The sequence below is a fragment of the Gouania willdenowi genome (genome assembly GCF_900634775.1).
Source record: "Gouania willdenowi chromosome 24 unlocalized genomic scaffold, fGouWil2.1 scaffold_320_arrow_ctg1, whole genome shotgun sequence".
NCBI lineage: Eukaryota > Metazoa > Chordata > Actinopteri > Blenniiformes > Gobiesocidae > Gouania > Gouania willdenowi.
In genome coordinates, this window is record NW_021144848.1 from 684368 (window position 1) to 704553 (window position 20186).

The following is a 20186-nucleotide window of genomic DNA, read 5'->3' on the forward strand; positions in this document are numbered from 1 at the left end:
TAAAAGTAGTGAGATAAAAACACGTTTTTTTTTCCCTAACATGAAACTAATTGTGATTATAATCGTAATAACGATATTGTTCAAAATAATTGTAATATCATTTAGGCCATAATTGTGCAAAAACAAAACAAAACAAAAACAAAAAACAAATTCCCAAAAATTGTATTTAAAAAAAAAAGTGATTATAATCGTAATAACGATATTGTTCAAAATAATTGTAATATCATTTTGGCCATAATTGTGCAAAAACAAAACAAAACAAAAACAAAAAACAAATTCCCAAAAATTGTATTTCAAAAAAAGTCTGAAGGAATATAAAGCCCAACATAATACACAAAATAACTCCCAAAACACACAAATCAACACCACAACACACACACACACAAACTGTTCACAAAATGACAGAAAACAACAACAAAAATGAAGAAAGTGGCAAAAAACGAACAAACATTCAACAAGAGCACAACAAATGATTAAAAACAGACAAAAAAACAAATCCACAGACAAAGACAAAACCCTGTGTTAATAATGCTCAGATTTGTCATTATTCTAAATGCTGACATAAAAATTGATAATGTGGCCTTTGGATCAGAAACTATCACATTTTTGTGTGATAGTTATGTTCGTCCCTGTAGTTTCCTCTTCTGTTGATTTGCTCTGTTTCTGTCAGAATTCATTGTTTGAAAATCATCAAATAAAGACACAAAACAAATGTCACTTTGTTTGTTTGAAGCAGAAAAGTTTAAACGTGAAGAAAAACACGAACAACATATAAGTCGAGAGTTTTACGAGTCGTTCCTGAACACACCACCGTCCCACACAGACCGTTACCGTAAAACCCGGAAAAGACGCGCACAGTTCTTCGCCATTAAACAATATGGCCCCCGTCCCGGAGCGGTGAGGCGTGGGGAGGACCATGGCCTCTGCGGTGGTCTGTGCGGAGGCTCCGGGGCTCGACCCACGTCGGGAGTCCTCCTCCCTGCTCTTCTACCGGGCTGTGCGGGACCTGAAGCCGGTGTGGATGCTGGAGGACATCCGGACCATGGAGGCCTGCTACCAGGAGGAGGACACCCTGAGGACCTACAGCCCCTCAGAGGCGCTGCTCTACGCCATTGTCCACGACCACCAGGCTTACGCCCTGTACCTGCTCACCCACTACCCGGAGCAGGCTCTGGACAGCCCGGGGGAGAGGTTCTGCTGCGGGTCCCCGTCCCCGCATCTCTCCATGGCGGTTCGCTACGACAGGCAATCCATCCTCGGCCTCATCGTGCAGGAGAGCCGCAGGGCTCTCCGCCCGGACCCGGAGGACCTGGTGCACCTGGCCTGTGAGCTCCAGAGATCCGAGGCCCTGCTCCTGCTGCTCGGAACCGGGGCAGACCCACTGAGCCTGGACCGGGACGGCAGGACCCCGCTGGACGTGCTCCTGGAGAAGCTCAGGGACTCCGGGCCGGGTGGTATCCACAGGGAGCGGCGCCAGTGCCTGGACACCCTGCTGCTCTTCATGTCCAGGCTCCGGTTCCGGATGAGGGCCACCCTGGAGCGGGACCCGGAGCTCTGGACCGGACTGCTGGGAGAGGACACGTTCAGGTACCTGAGCGGACGGAGCCCCGCCCCCCTGCTAATGGCCGCCATGAGGGCGGTGCTGGGGGGGCTCAGACCACAAGAGTTCCCTCAGAACCTGCAGCAGCTCCCGGTACCTGCAGCCTTGCTACTGGGTCAGACTCAGCCCAGCTGGACCAGCAAGTGACTGGGAAGGTCCTACTGGGAGGGTCTTAGTATCTCCAGTCTGCTCTACACTGGTACTTTGAGCTGGAGCTACTAACACTTATTGATCAGTCCTGATTGATCTGATTGAGTCCATAAGGTTCTCATGTGTTCCTGGTCCTGTGGTGGACTGGTGTGAGTCACACACACTATAGAGCTGGTGTCATTAATCGATTCAGTTCTGATCATATAGGTTTGATTAGATTAATCACCATTGGATTTGGATTCAGTGTTAATTAATTGATTGATTGATTGTTTTATTTATTTATTGATCGTTCAGATGTTACCTGGACATTAAAGTGATTGTCAGAGGAAAAGCTGTAGATGTTTCTATGGAAACGTGTGTGTGTGTGTGTGTGTGTGTGTGTGTGTGTGTGTGTGTGTGTGTGTGTGTGTGTGTGTGTGTGTGTGTGTGTGTGTGTGTGTGCGCGTGTGTGTGCGTGTGTGACCAAATGCATGAAGGTAATATTTGAAGTATTTTCATTAATAATCATCTATTTATTCAGTGTTTATTGAATAAAGATGAAGACGTAGATCATCGATGTTCAGTTAATGATTAATGAGGTCCTTTAATCACCTGATCTAATGGGTGGGGGGAGGGGAGGGGGATCAGGACCATCTCCCCTCTAACAGCTTCCATCATCAGGTTCTGTAACGTGTTCTTTAGAATGTCCTCCATCACGTGTCTGGGTACACATGGGGTAGTGGAGGAGTTTCCCAGCTCCCCTGAAGGCCTCATGCTGTTCTCTGCTGGTGCTGATGAGGAACACATGGAGGAGGGGGGCGGAGTCTGGACCAGCTCATCAATGATGTCACTGAAACCAGAGAAGAAGATCCAACCAGGGTTGGGGTCAATTACATTTTACAATTACAAATGTGTTTTCAATTATCAGTGTTCAATTACAATTCAATTATGATTACGATAACCAGCATTTTTTTCCCATGACAATTGTAATTTTTCCCCTGAAAGTCAATTACAATTACATTCTCAATTACATTTTGACTAACTACTACTCATATAACGTTGTGATGCAGTTTTTAATGTGTGTATGATGTCGTTATAATCTTTACATTTAGTGCATTGATTATAATATCTAATGTAAAATCCCAACTAGGGACAAAAGTTGTAATTTAGCATTAACTATAAACTACAAAACATCAATTACATTCACAGTAATTGTTACTCTGTGAAATTGTATTTAAATACATTCTATTATATCCTGACTCTAACACCTATGGGTGTGAACATTCACTCACATGGTGGGAAACTTGATATGAAACATATTTAAATATGTTTCAACTACATACATGTAGACCATAGACCTGTTTTGCATGTAATTGAATTGCAATTGACAGTTTCTTAATAGAATTTCCATGGTAATTACAATTACAGTCAATCGTTTGAACGCAATTACAATTTAAATCCAGATTACAACCACAACAGCGTTTTTTAAATTACAATTATGATTATAATTATGCCATAATTGTAATTTATTATCAATTACACAATTACAATCATAATTGACTCCAACCATGGATCCAACCAGTACGTTACATCTGATCTATAAACTAGTGTCTGTGTTTTCTAAAACTCTGCTACTTTCCTAAAATATGACTTTTTTTTCTCATTCATTTATTTATTTACTGTATTTTTCACACATTAAAGAAAAAAAACAACATTAAAGGTGCAAAGAGCTCCACCCCTTTCAATAAACACAAACAATTTAGAATATACAACAAATTATGAGACAAAATGCACAAACATTGATCTATGAGGAGATAATATAATATATAAACAAAGTACACAAAGATAAATATCAAAAGATAAATGAAAATATTGAACAAAAATCAAAGGATTTATTGGGTCTTAAGAATTTTATGTTTTGAAAAGCGCTTCAAGAAAACTTGTCATTTTCACTTTATAAATAAAGTTGAATTGAATAGTAGTAAATCTATTCAGGAGGCACTAAATCAGTGTTTTTCAACCTTGGGTTCATGGTCCCATGTGGGGTCGTGTGAAAATGTCTAATTAATTGGTAAGAAAAAATTTAAATTACTGATTAAAATTATGTATTTATGAAACAATTTTTCAAATTAACACGTGTGATATTAAATGCAGTCACAGTTAGGAACCACTGCACTGGTTGATATTTTAACTATCACTTCTACTTTGGCAGTTTTTCTGAATAAAAGAAATAAATCAAATGTATTTTACAGCCTTGACCGTGTCATTAATTGACAGCAGAATTGAATTTAATGCATTATTATTTTTGGCACAAGGACAGTTTTAAAGTTGTACACTGTGTATATTTTTGAAAGATTAGAAATCCAGGTTTTCATTGAAATTTCCATAAAACCATAAGCGTTGGTTTCTGGTTGGTATGAAGGTCATTACACCTAAAACACATTTTGTCTTTATTTTGAAGGTAGTGGCTTTGATCTATTAGGTATGAATTAAAAAATCATTATAATGTCATGATTACAGTTTATGAAAAATGTGTGGCTACAATGGGAGTCAATGGGGCAAACATGAGGTTACTAAGTGTCAGTATGATGCATAATATACTGTATCTCCTTTTCTATACACTTTAAATACACAGGACTTTGGAATTAAGCAAATAACATGTAAAAACACTATAGTGGCAAAGTTTCATACAACTAGCCTAAAAATGACCAGAATATTGAGAGTAAAAAACAAGTAAAAAAACACGCAAAATGTCACTTTTAGTCACAAAGATGATCCGACTTAAATAATCTCTTACGTGCAATTTCACAGAATCAACTAAATCATGCCAAATCTTTTGTATTTTGGTTGTTAAAATAAATAATCCTTTAAAATTGATGATGATGATGATGATGGACACTGAACGGTTAATAGTGATTCTTTATTTACCTGAACATTGAAGTCAGTATCTGCTCAACGTCTTCCCTCTGAGCCTCATCCACTGACACATGGTCATGTGTGTTGAGTGACGACTGGTATCTGAGAACAGTGAGAGACATTTGATAGTGAAACATCCAAACAATCTGTTCTGTACATATATATACAGTATATATAACATAACATGCAGGGCCGGCTTTAGTTCATCTGGTGCCCAAGGCAAGGTTGGACTTTGCTTCCCCCCCCAAATAAATAGAGTTTTGTTTTTTTGTTTGATCTCTACACAGTGTGTACACATTATAATTTGTTTTAAAATATCAAGACAAAACAATGCAATTCTGTGACACAGCAAACCATTGAAAAAAAAATACAACCTATATTTTGAAATGAGATAAAATACGCTATAATACAATTAAACAACGACAGGTATAGAGCAAATGTCCTACAACAAAGGTGCAAAATCTAAAATCAATGCAAAACAGAATCAGTGCAATCAAAGGTTAAAATAAAATCTCAACGTTTCACGAACACAATGTGTAAACAACACAATACAATTATGTAAAATAGAACAACAATTAAACTTGTATTTTAAGTTATTTTAGACTTTCTCCCTCCCATGAATTGTTGGTGTTTCTGTTTTAAATATTATCTTGTTTTTATGTCTCACACACACACACACACACACACATTTCTCATGATTATTATACCTTTATAGATTACAGGGTTCTCACCAGGTATTATTCACAGCATAGGGGGCGTGGTGCACGAGTGAGCGCCGCCAGCGCAGAAAATTTTGAAATGTATAACTCTTTGAGGGCCAAAATTAGTGAAATAAAGCTAAAGTTGTTTTTTTTTTTTTTAAATCTTTGTTACTGCTTTACTTTGAGGGGCGTACCAACTAAGGAACCTCACGATTCGATTTTGCTACGATTCGATTAATCAATTATTATTATTACGATATTAACAATTATCACAACTTTTTATGCATCTTTTCTTCTTTTCCTCACTTTGTGGCTATTTCATACTTTTAAACCAGGCATGTGTGTTTATATCCATTCATTAAAGTAACCAAACAAATGTATCACTATTATCTTTATTTATATCAAATCACCAAATACAACAGTAATCATATTACAAAAGAAATAAATGCATATTAAAAATAACTAACATATTAGCTTGTTCAGCTAATTTAATCTGATCTAACACAAAAGCCCTTTCAGGCCATGGTATATTTGAGTCTGAACTGTTTGCACACCTCAGAGCTTAAATTCAGGGGCAGCTAAAGGGCTGCAGGGGTCCTCAGCTAAAGACGAGAGCATCCGAGCAGATCGCCTGTATAAAATAGATGGTGCAGCTGATGAATATGTTTCTGGGTTATTCAGATTAAAAAGAGAGTTAAAACAACACGTGCACACCTGGAAGTCCCTTTTGTGTCCAAGTGTGCAACAATTATTATGAAGCTACTGATTAAAAAAGAAAAAAAAAAAAAAAAAATCCCCCCTACGTTGCTGAAAACTAAACGTAGGGGGCGCCATTGCTCTGTAGGGGAGCAAAATTACAACGTCGGGGGTCCCTATGCTCAGCAGCGCTGGCAAGAACCCTGGATTATTATTATTATTATTATTGTTTTTTTTTTTTTGGGGTGGGGGGTGCAATGTGGCACCCTAGGTGGCCGCCTGGGTTGCCAAGCAGCAAGGCCGGCCCTGATAACATGTTTAGGATGAGATGGTCACCTGAGGAACTTCCTGAACAGGTGAGGGAAGCGTGTTTGGTATTGGTGCATCCCGTGTGTGTGTGCCGTGAGCTGCAGGTGGAGCAAAAAAGGCTGAGGAGCTTCAGGGCGTTGCCACACGTGCTGACGTCGTCGCTCAGCTCGCTCTTTCAAAGTGAGGGGAGGAAGAGTCTGAAACAAACACAGGTTGGTGTTATTGGTTCACTGAAGGAGAATCTGTGTACCGTTATTTCTTTGGTTATTCCGTTATAAAACCAAATCATAACAACAAATAAACAGTGTGGTTATTTGGTTTTACTGACTTAAAACCTAAACAGAAACAGAAAAACCAAAAACCAGACAAGCAGCATTTTACTGTTTTAAAATTCAATCTTTTTCTGTTTGTGTGATATTTGGATATTTAAGGTAAACTATGGACGAGAGCTTCATCTTTTAATCTCACTACACAGAGGGGACCCACAGAAAGGACCAATAAGTCACATTACTGATGAACTGGTGAATTGAAACGTTATTAAATAAATCAAAACAAAAAATGGATGTTAAGAAAAGCATGCACACGATATGTGATAAAAGGAAACAGAGGTTAGTAGCTAGTGGTATTGTAATGTGCAAAATAAATAGTTTTACTGCCCTCAAAACAGCTGTAATGATTTTTGTAAAATTCTCAAATGGTAGAAGTTCTAACATCTATTGTTCCTCACACCAGCCTCACAGTCGATAGTCAGTCACCAGTTTATTTGGATCCTATTTGAAGCGTAACACCATAAAACAAAACATGAATGTGAGCAGTTGTTACGAGCTAAAACATCCACAGACCACATAAAAACAGGAGCAGAACCAGAAAACTGCTGAAATAAATCCTCAGGGCGGTATGCTACAAAGCTAGATTACCTCTTATCGCGCTAACTTCCAGGATTTAATCAGTGTGTGCTGTCCTACGAAGCTCGCTAACGTCTTACGGAGCTAAATCACCATGGTAACTTAGGCTGAACGACTAACCTGGTCGGCACCAGGTTTTTTTTCTGGCTTGGATCTTAGCGAGAACTAAAGTCCCGCCTCCTGACCAATCAGTTCTCTTAGAAAACAACCTGCCCATTGTTAGAAGATCCTGGTTGATGCAGATCTGACAGCTGCGTTTTGGAAAGAAAGATTATTAATAAACGCAATCCTTTCATTTTCCAATGACATCCTTCAGAAAAGATATAGATTTATATCTGATGAACTGATCTACAATCAGCTGATGATGCCTGTGTGTCCGTATGCATGGACGGGTGAAGTCATTCATTAATTCATTTTATCATTCATTCATTCATATGCTAGTGATGCTGACCGCATCAGCAGGAACATACTACAGTAAACCATGTGCTCTCATCCCACTGTGTGTGATAAATAGGTCTACTTGAATAGAAAAATGTGTGTGCTGTAATAAAGTTTAACTGATGAGAGCGCTGTCCGTTTATCATCACATCCAATGGAAAAATATAATAAATATTCGCACACAGAGTCGGCGATTTGCTGCCAGCATTTCCTTCTGGTGCGCGCTGCACTTACACTGTTGCTCTTCACTGTCATCCTGGATTTAAATTCATGATATTTGTTTAGGATCATAAGCTGTTCCTCCATTGTAAATATGTTATGGGAGCGCGCACATACTCAGGCTGAAAACACGGCTTAAATTAGCATGTTGTTATCGACCTTCATAGGACAACTTCTTTCTGACAGGGAATGTTTGGTTAGGTGAAGCCCGCTAACAGAGATTAATCCAGGATATAATTATCTAGCTTTGTAGCATAGGCCCACAGTCCTATTGTGTGTGGAGACCTGGTCCCAGACTTGTGGAGGGAAACCAGGTGCAGTGGACTTCAGTTCTCGCTCAAATTTCCCCATAAATATCTCACAAACAAGATTTTTTATTTAAACAGGAAATCGCTGCTTTTCTGTTCAGGTTTTAAATCAGTAAAATGAAAGAACCACATTGTTTATTTGTTATTTTGATTTGGTTTAAAAACGGAATAACCAAAGAACGAAGGGTACACAGATTAAAGTGCAACGTCATTAGGGAAATGTTTCAGTTTAAAACCTGGTATTTTCTCATTGGTGAGTCTGTTTTCAGGGGCGGAGTCAGAGGTTTCTGCATCAAAACAAATGATAAACACAATGAGAAGAACTGCCCTGACTATATGTCAAGATCTAAGTGTGTTCTCTAGCGTCAGACCTCCGTCAGTATAATCACGTTTGTTGGTTTATCAGTGAAGAGAAATTCCTTTTGTTGCCGTTCTCGCTCTTCCTCCCAGCTGTGTAACTCCCTCTGATACTGAGTCACTGCAGCCTCCTGAAAAACCTACAGAAAAAGAAAAACAAGGTGAACAGTTTCAATCCTGGAGGTCGCTCACCAGCAGAGTTCATTCAAACTAATTCCTTCAAATTAAAACATTAAAAACATTGACAGAAACAGTGAACCTTGTGTGAAAACGAGTGTAAATCTGAGTTTATATTTGGTCATATGACAGGACGCTAAAGTGGACCGGTCTGGTAAGTTATGGTTTTGTTTTTTTGGATGAGCGAGTAGGGGTAGACATGGTAACAGGTGGCCAAAAATGGCAAAAACATGGCAAGAGAGTGAAAAGTGACTAAAAGGGGCCAAAAGCAGTCAAGAGTGGCCAAAAAATGGGCAAAAAAAGAGGAACCAGGTGGTATGTAACGGCAAAGGGTAGCTTAATTCTGCAAAATGTGGCAAACAATAGTGAAAAAGGGTAAAATGTGTAACAAAATGAGGCAAAATGTAGGAGAAAAATGAAACAAGTGATATTTATTGGGCAAAAGTTATGTTATTTGGACGAGAAGTGGCGAAAACAAATTAAAGAAAGGACAGAAATTGGATAAAAGTGTCAAAATGAACCTGCAAAAATTGACAAAAAAGGAAAAAAGGGATATTTATTGACAAAAGGTAGCTAAAGTGACACAACTTTATAAAAATAAGCAAAAATGGGACAAAGCAAGTTGTGAAATGGCCAAAGGAAATGGGCAAAAAGGGGTTCAAAGTTTCCCCATTTTTAGGTTTTCTGGGGAAATAATAATTAAAATTAAGACATAAAGAGTCACATGTTGAGCATCACTGACTTAATAACTGCTTCTACCTGGTGTATCTGATAATGTAGTTTGCTGATAATGTAGTGGGCTGGTCTGGAAAGAAAATGCCACCAGCAAACAAATGACTGGGTGTTGTTAAATGCGGCGGCTGAATTTGATTGTCATTAACTTGTTATGTCCTCCTGTTTTGGAGGCCCCGCCCACTGACAAACAAGATGAAATTCGCCATCTTCACATCTGAGGTGGAGCAAAACAAAGATTTGCTTTTTGAACGTGTAAAAACTGGACTTAGAGGAGCTCATTTAAACGCTCTGTGGAAGAGGATCAGCTAATGAGCAGGTGACGTCTGCCCCCCTGTGTGCGCTGAAAACAACTACACAACAGAGATCCTGGAGACACACACAGATATGACGTTTATATCAGCCACAGTCTGCATGCTTTAGGCAATAAATATCACATTAAAAGAAATTAATGATTAAAACCCTTAAAGAAAAGCCTTAAAAATTACTAAATGCTGTCCATTGTCTGTGTTTATTATGCCTTCAGCCAATTTCACCTAGATTTTATTAAATTACCGATTGCTGCAGCGCATTTGCAAAAGTTTAAAGAACTATGTACATTTATAAGCGTGAATGAGATCCTATTTCCTCCATACAGCCCCCAGTGATGTGCTGTAGGGAGGAATGTGCGTCCTGTGTGCGTCAGTGTGTATCAGTAATAACGGCTTTTTTAACTGAACAATCGGTTTTGATCTGTTCTGAATGTGTCTGCTCATGTTAAAATGACAGCTGAGGTTTGTTTAATACTTTATTTTCAGTCTCAGTCAGATTTTGCTGCTTCACAAATCCACTCAGATTATAGTACACAAGCTAAGACCTGACGTGAGAGCTAATCATAGTATACGCTCACCTCACAATTGATAAACACCAAAGCTTTCGTGAATTTGGTCGTACACACGTCGTACGCTCAGATCTGAACATACACACGGTTAATAAATGACTCAATACAAAAGACTCAACATGTCAGTTTGTATGTTTTCAGACCTGACAGGTCTGTGTTGATTGTCTCAATAGGACATAAATAATAGAATGAATGAATGGTACCTGACAGATGAGGTCCAGCTGATAATCAGAGGGGTAGTGGGAGGAGCTGAACGTGAGGACACAGAGAACACACTCTCCTGGGGCGAGGCGACCACGCTCAGGACGCATCTGCACCACCTGATGGAAAACATTCTTTTTTACTTTATGTCTGTAAATACCTAAAGGGATCCTCCACTGTTTTTACAAATGTGGCCTAAAACCTTTGAAATGTCCTTTTCTATGCCTAACAAAACACATTATTTTTAAAATGGGACTACTTTACAGTTTTAGAGCTTGTGTTCCTCCATCTTGAGATCACGTGATTGATGATGTCACACGGCCCCACTGCCTGTAAGCGTTCCATTGTTTTCTATTGGGGTGAAGCATTAAGTCTGTTTTTTAGATCATTTAGCAACTCAATTAGCATTTTTCAGTCAAAATGACAACTTGTGCTGCTTTTGGTTGCTCTAAATAATCAGGAAAAGTTACAGATGTCGATGTAACTCTTTTGTTTACCAAAAGAGGATAAAAACAGTTGTGACCTGAAAAAAATCTGCGACCACAGGGGGCGACAGTAGACATTGGCCACATTTACAAGGGAGCTTTCATTCAGAATAAAAGTTAAATCCTCTTTAAACTGACCTTGTAAATACTTAATTCCTTATGCTGATTTAATTTCAAATTAAACTTAAATCTGAATTAGGTGAGTAGTTTATTCCGATTTCAATTCCGAATTAAATAATTCCTCTTTCTGAAAACACGTAATTCCGCTTTAAGTTAATTCCGGTCGTTCTGCGCATGCTTGACTTGCCGCGATGATGTGCCGATGACGACATAGTCCAAGATGGCTACCTGGACTCCAACCGAGATTATTTATTTAATAAGAGTATGAAAAGAGAGAATGGACGGAAGGATAAACATGTGGACATTCACACGGACACACAGATTTATTACACACACGGACCTCTGCTAACGGAACAGCTTCATCGGGGAAAGAAGCACCAGAGCTTCACTAATGATGCGCAACTCATTATAAAGTTATTTTTTCACTCAACGTCCTGTATAGTGGAGGTAGAACAGCTGTCGCACTAACTGCTGGCTTTGATTGACCAAAGTACGGACTTCTATCTCCTTTCTCCTCTGCTCTCTCTCTCTTCTACTCCATGGAGCAAAGCAAAACTGTGTCCGATTGTTGAGCTGCTGCTTCAAAACTACAATCAAAATTAAAGTGAAAACAGTTCTCATGTGTGGTCTTCTATGTTGTAGCTGAAAAGAAAAAATTTGTTGTGTTTTTTCCTCAATAGACGTGAATTCGTCACGTTCGCCCCCTGTCTAATCAGAGCTTTTCCCAACCTCCAGACCGAAAGCGGAATTGAATAAAGCCAAATAAACCTGTTTTCCATGAAAACCTCAATTCGGAAACACTATTTCCATGTAATCACGAAGCAGAACACTTTCATTCCGAATCATTTAATTCGGAATAACTAATTCCGAATTAAAAAAAAACATCAAGTAACCGTGGCCAATGAAGAAGAGAAGAAGAGCTCTCCTAAGGGGCCTTTACTCTCCCTTAAACAGTGCGCTGACACACGCTGGTGGCTGAAGTTAGACAGTAATCACAGACACACAAACCCTGAGAATAGAAGTCCTTTTGGGTGGAAGTCCTTCAACTGTCCATGATAACTCATTATGTATGTTTTATAAAACATAGACCTTCTAATTAATACATTTCAAAGGTTTTAGGCCACATTTGTAAAAACAGTGGAGGATCCCTTTAAGCGGCCAAACAACTAATTGATTTGGTTTGATATGAAGTAATAAAACTATCTTTAGTAATACATACCTGAACATCCTGTTGCTGCTGGGGCAGGATCCACGTAAAGGTCAGAGAGTCCATGGAAGACACGTTAGTGAGGAAGACGATCCGGGACAGTGTGGAGCTCACAGGGATGTCCTCGAGGAACACCGAGTCCTCAGAGAGGAGTAAACCCTACACATGAACATATAAACATCAAACACATGAACATATAAACATTAAACACATGAACAATGAACATATAAACATTAAACACATGAACATATAAACATTAAACACATGAACAATGAACATATAAACATTAAACACATGAACAATGAACATATAAACATTAAACACATGAACATATAAACATCAAACACATGAACATATAAACATTAAACACATGAACAATGAACATATAAACATTAAACACATGAACATATAAACATTAAACACATGAACATATAAACATTAAACACATGAACATATAAACATTAAACACATGAACATATAAACATTAAACACATGAACAATGAACATATAAACATTAAACACATGAACATATAAACATTAAACACATGAACATATAAACATTAAACACATGAACAATGAACATATAAACATTAAACACATGAGCATATAACAATAAACACATGAACATATAAACATTAAACACATGAACAATGAACATATAAACATTAAACACATGAGCATATAACAATAAACACATGAACAATGAACATATAAACATTAAACACATGAACATATAAACATTAAACACATGAACATATAAACATTAAACACATGAACATATAAACATTAAACACATGAACATATAAACATTAAACACATGAACATATAAACATTAAACACATGAACATATAAACATTAAACACATGAACAATGAACATATAAACATTAAACACCTGAACAATGAACATATAAACATTAAACACATGAACAATGAACATATAAACATTAAACACATGAACAATGAACATACAAACATTAAACACATGAACAATGAACATATAAACATTAAACATATGACAACAGGCCGCTTTGTGTCAGCATAGAAACCTGTGATCCAAGTATTTACCTGTCCTGGGAAAGGAACCATAGGAACCCTCTGGACAGGATCAGGACCACCACACTGACGGGATCCCAGTGTGGTGGTCCCACATCCTTCAAATCTCACCCACGTTGTAGCTCCACCTCTGATGTGGATCGGAACATCGACCTAATAAAAGAAGAGAAGAAGAACAAAGACAAAGTGAGCAGTGCTGATATCAAACAGTGGACGGATGAACGCATCCAACAGTGGATGGATGAACCATCCATCAGTGGATGGATGAACGCATCCAACAGTGGATGGATGAATCCATATAACAGTGGTCGGATGAATGCATCCGACAGTGGATGGATGAATCCATCAAACAGTGGATGGATGAACGCATCCAACAGTAGATGGATGAATGCATCAAACAGTGGATGGATGAACACATCCAAAAATGAATTGATGAACACATCCAACAGTGGATGGATGAATGCATCCGACAGTGGATGGATGAATCCATCAAACAATGGATGAAAGAATACATCAAACAGTGGATGGATGAATCCATATAACAGTGGATGGATGAATGCATCAAACAGTGGATGGATGAATCCATCAAACAGTGGATGGATGAATGCATCAAACAGTGGATGGATGAATCCATCAAACAGTGGATGGATGAATCCATCAAACAGTGGATGGATGAATGCATCAAACAGTGGATGGATGAATCCATCAAACAGTGGATGGATGAATGCATCAAACAGTGGATGGATGAATCAATCGGACAGTGAATGGATGAATCCATCCAACAATGGATGGATGGATTCATCAGACAGTGGATAGATGAACCCATCCAACAGTGGATGGATGTGTCCATACCTGGTACATCTTGGCCTCCAATGGGGAGAAGATCCATTCCAGTGTGGTTGTTGTCCCAGGACAGACTTGTCCCTCTGGGTTGAGGCAGATCAACACTGGGTGGTTGAAGTTGTCTATTTGTAGCTGGGACAGCACGGCTGTGTCCACGCTATAAAACACTGGCACTCTGCCTCCATTGTGCAGGTCGTACGTCTGTGTGGAAAGAGACCAGTGTTAGCTTTGTTGTTGTTGTCATAGAAACAGTGAGGAGACAGAGTCCCTGACCTGTAGTTGAGGACATTGGTCCCCGATGAGTCCAGGGGTGAAGACGTGTCTCTGGGAGTCAAACTGGAGGACGGGTTCATCTGCCTCGGACGTCGTCCCGTGAAAGTTTAACTGGAGTTGACATGAGCATAAAACAGAAAAAGGAGAATATGTTAATTTATAAAGAAAATAGTTTTTCATCATTCATAATAAATAAAATGAAGTGTGTTGGGAGCCTCACCAAGACTTTTCTGCCAGAGGAAAGTGTGAACACAACAGGAAACAGATGTGTACCAACAACGTCATGACTGTGAAGGAGAAAGTGTGCTTTATTATTATTATTATTATAGAACAGATTATTGTAAATCTACGTATGTATAGATTAATTTAGTCCCATTTTGCCCACCCTGTGCCCCAGACTACACAACACTCAAGACACTCCTGTTGTTTTAGTAGGTTTAACAGTTATTGATTAGTTGGCAAAACTGAAGATATTTTCATATTAATAATGCTGACTCTGAGGTGTGATACTGACTCCGAGGTGTTATACTGACTCTGAGGTGTTATACTGACTCTGAGGTGTTATACTGACTCTGAGGTGTTATACTGACTCTGAGGTGTTATAGTGACTCTGAGGTGTTATACTGACTCTGAGGTGTTATAGTGACTCTGAGGTGTTATACTGACTCTGAGGTGTTATACTGACTCTGAGGTGTTATAGTGACTCTGAGGTGTTATACTGACTCTGAGGTGTTATACTGACTCTGAGGTGTTATAGTGACTCTGAGGTGTTATAGTGACTCTGAGGTGTTATACTGACTCTGAGGTGTTATACTGACTCTGAGGTGTTATACTGACTCTGAGGTGTTATACTGACTCTGAGGTGTTATAGTGACTCCGAGGTGTTATACTGACTCTGAGGTGTTATACTGACTCTGAGGTGTTATACTGACTCTGAGGTGTTATACTGACTCTGAGGTGTTATAGTGACTCTGAGGTGTTATACTGACTCTGAGGTGTTATACTGACTCTGAGGTGTTATACTGACTCCGAGGTGTTATACTGACTCCGAGGTGTTATACTGACTCCGAGGTGTTATACTGACTCCGAGGTGTTATAGTGACTCCGAGGTGTTATAGTGACTCTGAGGTGTTATAGTGACTCTGAGGTGTTATACTGACTCTGAGGTGTTATAGTGACTCTGAGGTGTTATAATGACTCTAAGGGGTTATACTGACTCTGAGGTGTTATACTGACTCTGAGGTGTTATACTGACTCTGAGGTGTTATAGTGACTCTGAGGTGTTATAATGACTCCAAGGGGTTATACTGACTCCGAGGTGTTATAGTGACTCCGAGGTGTTATAGTGACTCTGAGGTGTTATAGTGACTCTGAGGTGTTATACTGACTCTGAGGTGTTATAGTGACTCCGAGGTGTTATAATGACTCCAAGGGGTTATACTGACTCCGAGGTGTTATAGTGACTCCGAGGTGTTATAGTGACTCTGAGTTGATATAATGACTCTAAGGGGTTATACTGACTCTGAGGGGTTATACTGACTCTGAGGGGTTTCATTTATGCATCCTCACTTGCATTTTCTTTGTGAAATGCAGGTGATCACGTTTATCTTGGTAAATAAATATTTCCACTATGATGTGATTCACAGGCAGATTTAATTCTGATAATTCACACACGTTTACTTCAGAAAGCCAGTATTCTTAATCCACTGCAATAATATAATGATATATGTTGTAGCCTCTTACCAGTAGCTGAACTCTACTGCCCTCTTCTGGCCAGGAAGCAAAGTTCCAGAACGTGGAACGACACTGAAGAGCTTGTTTTCCTGAAGCTGATTAACAAGAGAAAACATTAGTGGTTTGTTTCTTTTACAAGCAGAAGTTTTTACAACAAGTGTCAAATGTATTGTAAATGATTTCATATATTTCAAGCTTATTTCCATCTTTTAGCATTTTAAGGAAATTTATTATGACTTAAAAAGAAATGGTAGTTAATGGCTTATCTTTTATTTTGACAGAATTAAAGATTGTACACAGAGAATATAAATAGTTCTGACTCAACTATTTACAGTGAAATGATCATCTTTGTAGCTGCAGTAATATGTGACACAGCCCAGCCAACACTATCTAGTAGGCGTGTCATTGCCATGAATCTGATGATATGATACAATTCACGATTTGCACGTTGCAATGATTATTCCCATTACTAACCAATATGACATACATTGCAATATCAATAATTACCAATGTACAAAAGTAAAAAAAAGTACAAAATGGTATGAAATACAATTTATTTCATTTTTCTTAGACTTGCGAGAACAAGTAAATGTTAACTAAATGTAATTTATGTACAAATATCAAAAACAAGTGGTATGTGTATTAAACTGTCAAATTACATTTTTCAAAACAGTTTAACATTTGTTTCTACAACAGATTCTGATTCTGTTAAATTCTTAAAAGTGTCCAGTATGTTTTATGAAAATAAAACACAATCAACAGCTAAAATGCATTGAGGACTGAGTTTAGTTTAACAAGGTCTGATGGTGCGTTCACTGACACCTAGTGACTGGGAGTTTACTTGCTATGCAGATGTTTTGTTAAAAATATGATTAAAAAAATCAATTTGGACATTCAAATCCAATATGATAATTGTGCGGTGAAATATTGCATTCAATATCAATTTTTTCTTACACTCTAACTATCTAGTGACAGGTTAACTAGTTGCCAGTTAAATTAACTTCCACATTGTGTGTCTGACCTTCACCTGAGAAAGCTCTTCACTGCTGAACTGTCCTGTCTCTGCCCAATACTCAGACTCTCTCTGTTGGTCCTCTGGGAGCAAAAAAGCCCTGATGACATGAGAAAAGATGGTGGTGTTACTATGTTATGATGCAGATATGTAGCAATATTAGGCTTGGTCTAGGATGTACACTTTTAAGTATGCTCAATCCATTTGTAATGGGAGCCACGCTGGCAAACCAACGGTTCCCCCTCAATACCAAGAAATCCAAGATGGCCACCATCCGTATTGCCAATTTGGAAATTTTGGCAACTTTGGTTCTATTTCACCTAAAAACATGATCTAAGTGGCAAATTATAGGTAAGATACAGTATTATGAGCCATTTCATCACATTCTTTGTCTCCAAAAACCTACATTTTGCGACAAAGATCAGGTTACTACATCAAATAGAACAGAAGCTATGGTAAGATTGAAATTCGCAATATGGATGGCAGCCATCTTGGATCTTGCTCTGGGCATAATTTACGGTATCTTAAGATATTGTATTGAATTCTTTGACCCTGAAATCATTTACCACTGAGATGGACGACCGTGACTCAGTGGTAGAGTGGGCCATCCAATAACCGAAGGGTTGGGGGTTCGAATCCCATTCTATCTGAATCATTGTCATTGTGTCCTTGGGCAAGGCACTTTACCCACATTGCATCGTATGAACTGTGCATGAATGTTGGTGGTGGTTCGAGAGCGCGAAATGGCAGCCACGCTTCTGTCAGTATATCCTAGGGCAAGTGTGGCTACATTGTAGCTGACCACCACCGGTATGATTGATTTGACTAACTGGTGGTTCTGTACGTGCTTTTAGAGTCTCCTCAAAAAATCATTATATAACTCCAAGCCATAATTATTATTATAATGCTTCTAAGTCAAATAGAACCAAAGTTATGACAAAATTGGCAATATGAATGGCGACCATCTTGGATTTCTCGTTTTTGAGTGGGAACCTATATGTTAAGGTTTTGTTTATTCAGAAATGGTATTTCAGATAATTTGATCTCCTAACATGTTTCGACTGTCAACTGCCAGTCTTCCTCAGAGGCGATATGCCTTGTTGTGTCCCTGCCAGTTCTCTTATAAGGAAAGCATTAAAGCATTTTCTGATAGCTTTCATGTGTCCCTATAAGTTATTTCTGGGTGTGGATGTTAACATGCTGAAAACCAATCGTACAAAGAGAACAAAAACGTCAGGAAATGCACCGTGCATGTTATGCTTAGTCAGTTGAAGTACTACCTAGCAGTGGCGTGCAGTACCTACAAGATATATCTTGTTGGGAGAGTATGGAAGCTATATTAAATAATTGTTTATGTTTCTTTAATGGTGTTTTACAATCTTGATTTTTTTTAGATGGCTAAATACTTGTTCATGTGGATCTTGTTGGGTTTTCTTTCTCTTTCTTATTATGAATTTTATATTTTGATAAGCACATTGAGATGACTTTGTTGTAAATTGCGCTATACAAATAAAGTTGATTTGAATTAACACTTGCCAGCAGAAACATATGAAATTGTCATTGGTGGTCTTGATTTGCAACGTGCCTACCCAACCCTAGTGGTCACCCTGTGCCCAAGGTCTGTGTCCTGCTCCTGGTGCAGACGGCTCCTTGTGACGTCTCCTTACCTAGATCCTCTGTATCGTCATGTGCCATTGTCTTTATTTTAACTTGTGTATCTGTGTGTGGTGGGTGGGGTTTGTACGGGGTGGGTGTATTTCTAACTACTGTATGTAAAAGCACTTTGAGCTGCATCTCTTTGTATGAAAAGTGCTTTTTTTATATATAAATATTGATTGATTGATTAAAAATGGATTGAACATACTCAAAAAAAACCCCACATGCACATGTTCATGCTTTCTTCTTCCAGTAGTGAACATCTTTTTGACATATGTGCTGTGCTACGACCAATGACTGTGTAGTTATTTAGCGTACATACCAGTCAACAGGAACAGACTGAGGGTTGTAAAACATCAACCTCACACTTGAAGCAGCTGAATCCACGGGAGAGGAACTAAAATTCAAATCTAGCAGAGTTTTGATGAAACTGGGAGGCCAACTGTGTAGATGAGAACAGTCGAGAAGTGAGAACCTTCAGAGTGTTGAAATGTAAACAGTGAGTGTTCAATGTGTCCGACCTGTGTGTGCTGACTGTTCTGAGGTCAGTGATGGTAGGGTATGACATCAGCTGCTCATTGAGGCGGTGCAGAGAGAAGATCTTCCACAGACGTGTCTTAGCCAGTTGTTCCAAAGCACCAGTGGCATACGCAGCGATCACCTGAAGAGTCGGAAACACACCCTGAGCTCGGACTTCACACACTGTCTGTGCAGGAGACGACACCATCCCTGTAGAAAAACGCACACACACACACACACACATCATGAGCATTAGAGAGGAAAGCATTGATCATTTAATACTTTATTTTAGTTCAGGGGCCAAATATGGAGCAGGTTATTCTGAACAGGATCGAAATTCTTACAAAACCTTAAATTTTCCTCAAATTATGATACAATATTTTCAGAAATTGGTCACAAAATATAGGAAATTTAAAGTGCAGATCATTTTTTTTTAACAGTTAACTGCAGCACCTGCAAATATTGTTATGTTTCATTTACACAAAGATACATGTTTTCTCTGTATATTTTATTTTCTCATGTGGGCCGAATTGGATTCTACAAAGAGCCAGATTTGGCCCCCGGGCCTTGAGTTTGACACAAGTTTTAATCTTTTCTACAGTGTGTAACGCAGTACTGTGGGCTCATTCATAACGTAAACCAGGGTTGGGCTCAATAATAATTGTGTAATTGATCATTAATTATAATTATGACGTAGTTATAATTGTAATTTTAA

The 20186-nt window shown here is 38.7% G+C and overlaps 2 protein-coding genes across 4 annotated transcripts in view; one reads left to right on the forward strand and one right to left on the reverse strand.

Moving 5' to 3' along the window:
- Positions 1 to 718: 718 nt before the first annotated feature.
- Positions 719 to 20186, reverse strand: part of cfap65 (cilia and flagella associated protein 65) — a 41548-nt gene continuing 22080 nt past the window's right edge. For 2 of the 3 annotated variants that reach the window (XM_028440573.1, XM_028440572.1), the window contains exons 19-33: positions 19474 to 19681; positions 19275 to 19394; positions 17306 to 17396; positions 16294 to 16379; positions 14771 to 14837; positions 14551 to 14661; positions 14287 to 14478; positions 13447 to 13587; positions 12393 to 12539; positions 10571 to 10687; positions 8593 to 8718; positions 8458 to 8508; positions 6379 to 6548; positions 4658 to 4747; positions 719 to 2579 (exon numbers count right to left, since the gene is read on the reverse strand). In XM_028440573.1, the coding sequence (XP_028296374.1) occupies positions 2321 to 2579; positions 4658 to 4747; positions 6379 to 6548; positions 8458 to 8508; positions 8593 to 8718; positions 10571 to 10687; positions 12393 to 12539; positions 13447 to 13587; positions 14287 to 14478; positions 14551 to 14661; positions 14771 to 14837; positions 16294 to 16379; positions 17306 to 17396; positions 19275 to 19394; positions 19474 to 19681 (1976 nt within the window). In that variant the 3' untranslated portion in view covers positions 719 to 2320. The remainder of the gene's footprint in view (positions 2580 to 4657; positions 4748 to 6378; positions 6549 to 8457; positions 8509 to 8592; positions 8719 to 10570; positions 10688 to 12392; positions 12540 to 13446; positions 13588 to 14286; positions 14479 to 14550; positions 14662 to 14770; positions 14838 to 16293; positions 16380 to 17305; positions 17397 to 19274; positions 19395 to 19473; positions 19682 to 20186) is intronic. The other variant, XM_028440574.1, reaches the window with a different exon arrangement.
- LOC114458229 (ankyrin repeat domain-containing protein 9-like) lies at positions 825 to 2169 on the forward strand. The gene has a single exon (XM_028440575.1). The coding sequence runs from the start codon at positions 917 to 919 to the stop codon at positions 1745 to 1747; it is 831 nt and encodes a 276-aa protein (XP_028296376.1). The 5' UTR covers positions 825 to 916; the 3' UTR covers positions 1748 to 2169.

Bases quoted from the DNA above. Each gene is read 5' to 3' on its own strand.
- LOC114458229 (XM_028440575.1), top strand. From the start codon at position 917: ATGGCCTCTGCGGTGGTCTGTGCGGAGGCTCCGGGGCTCGACCCACGT.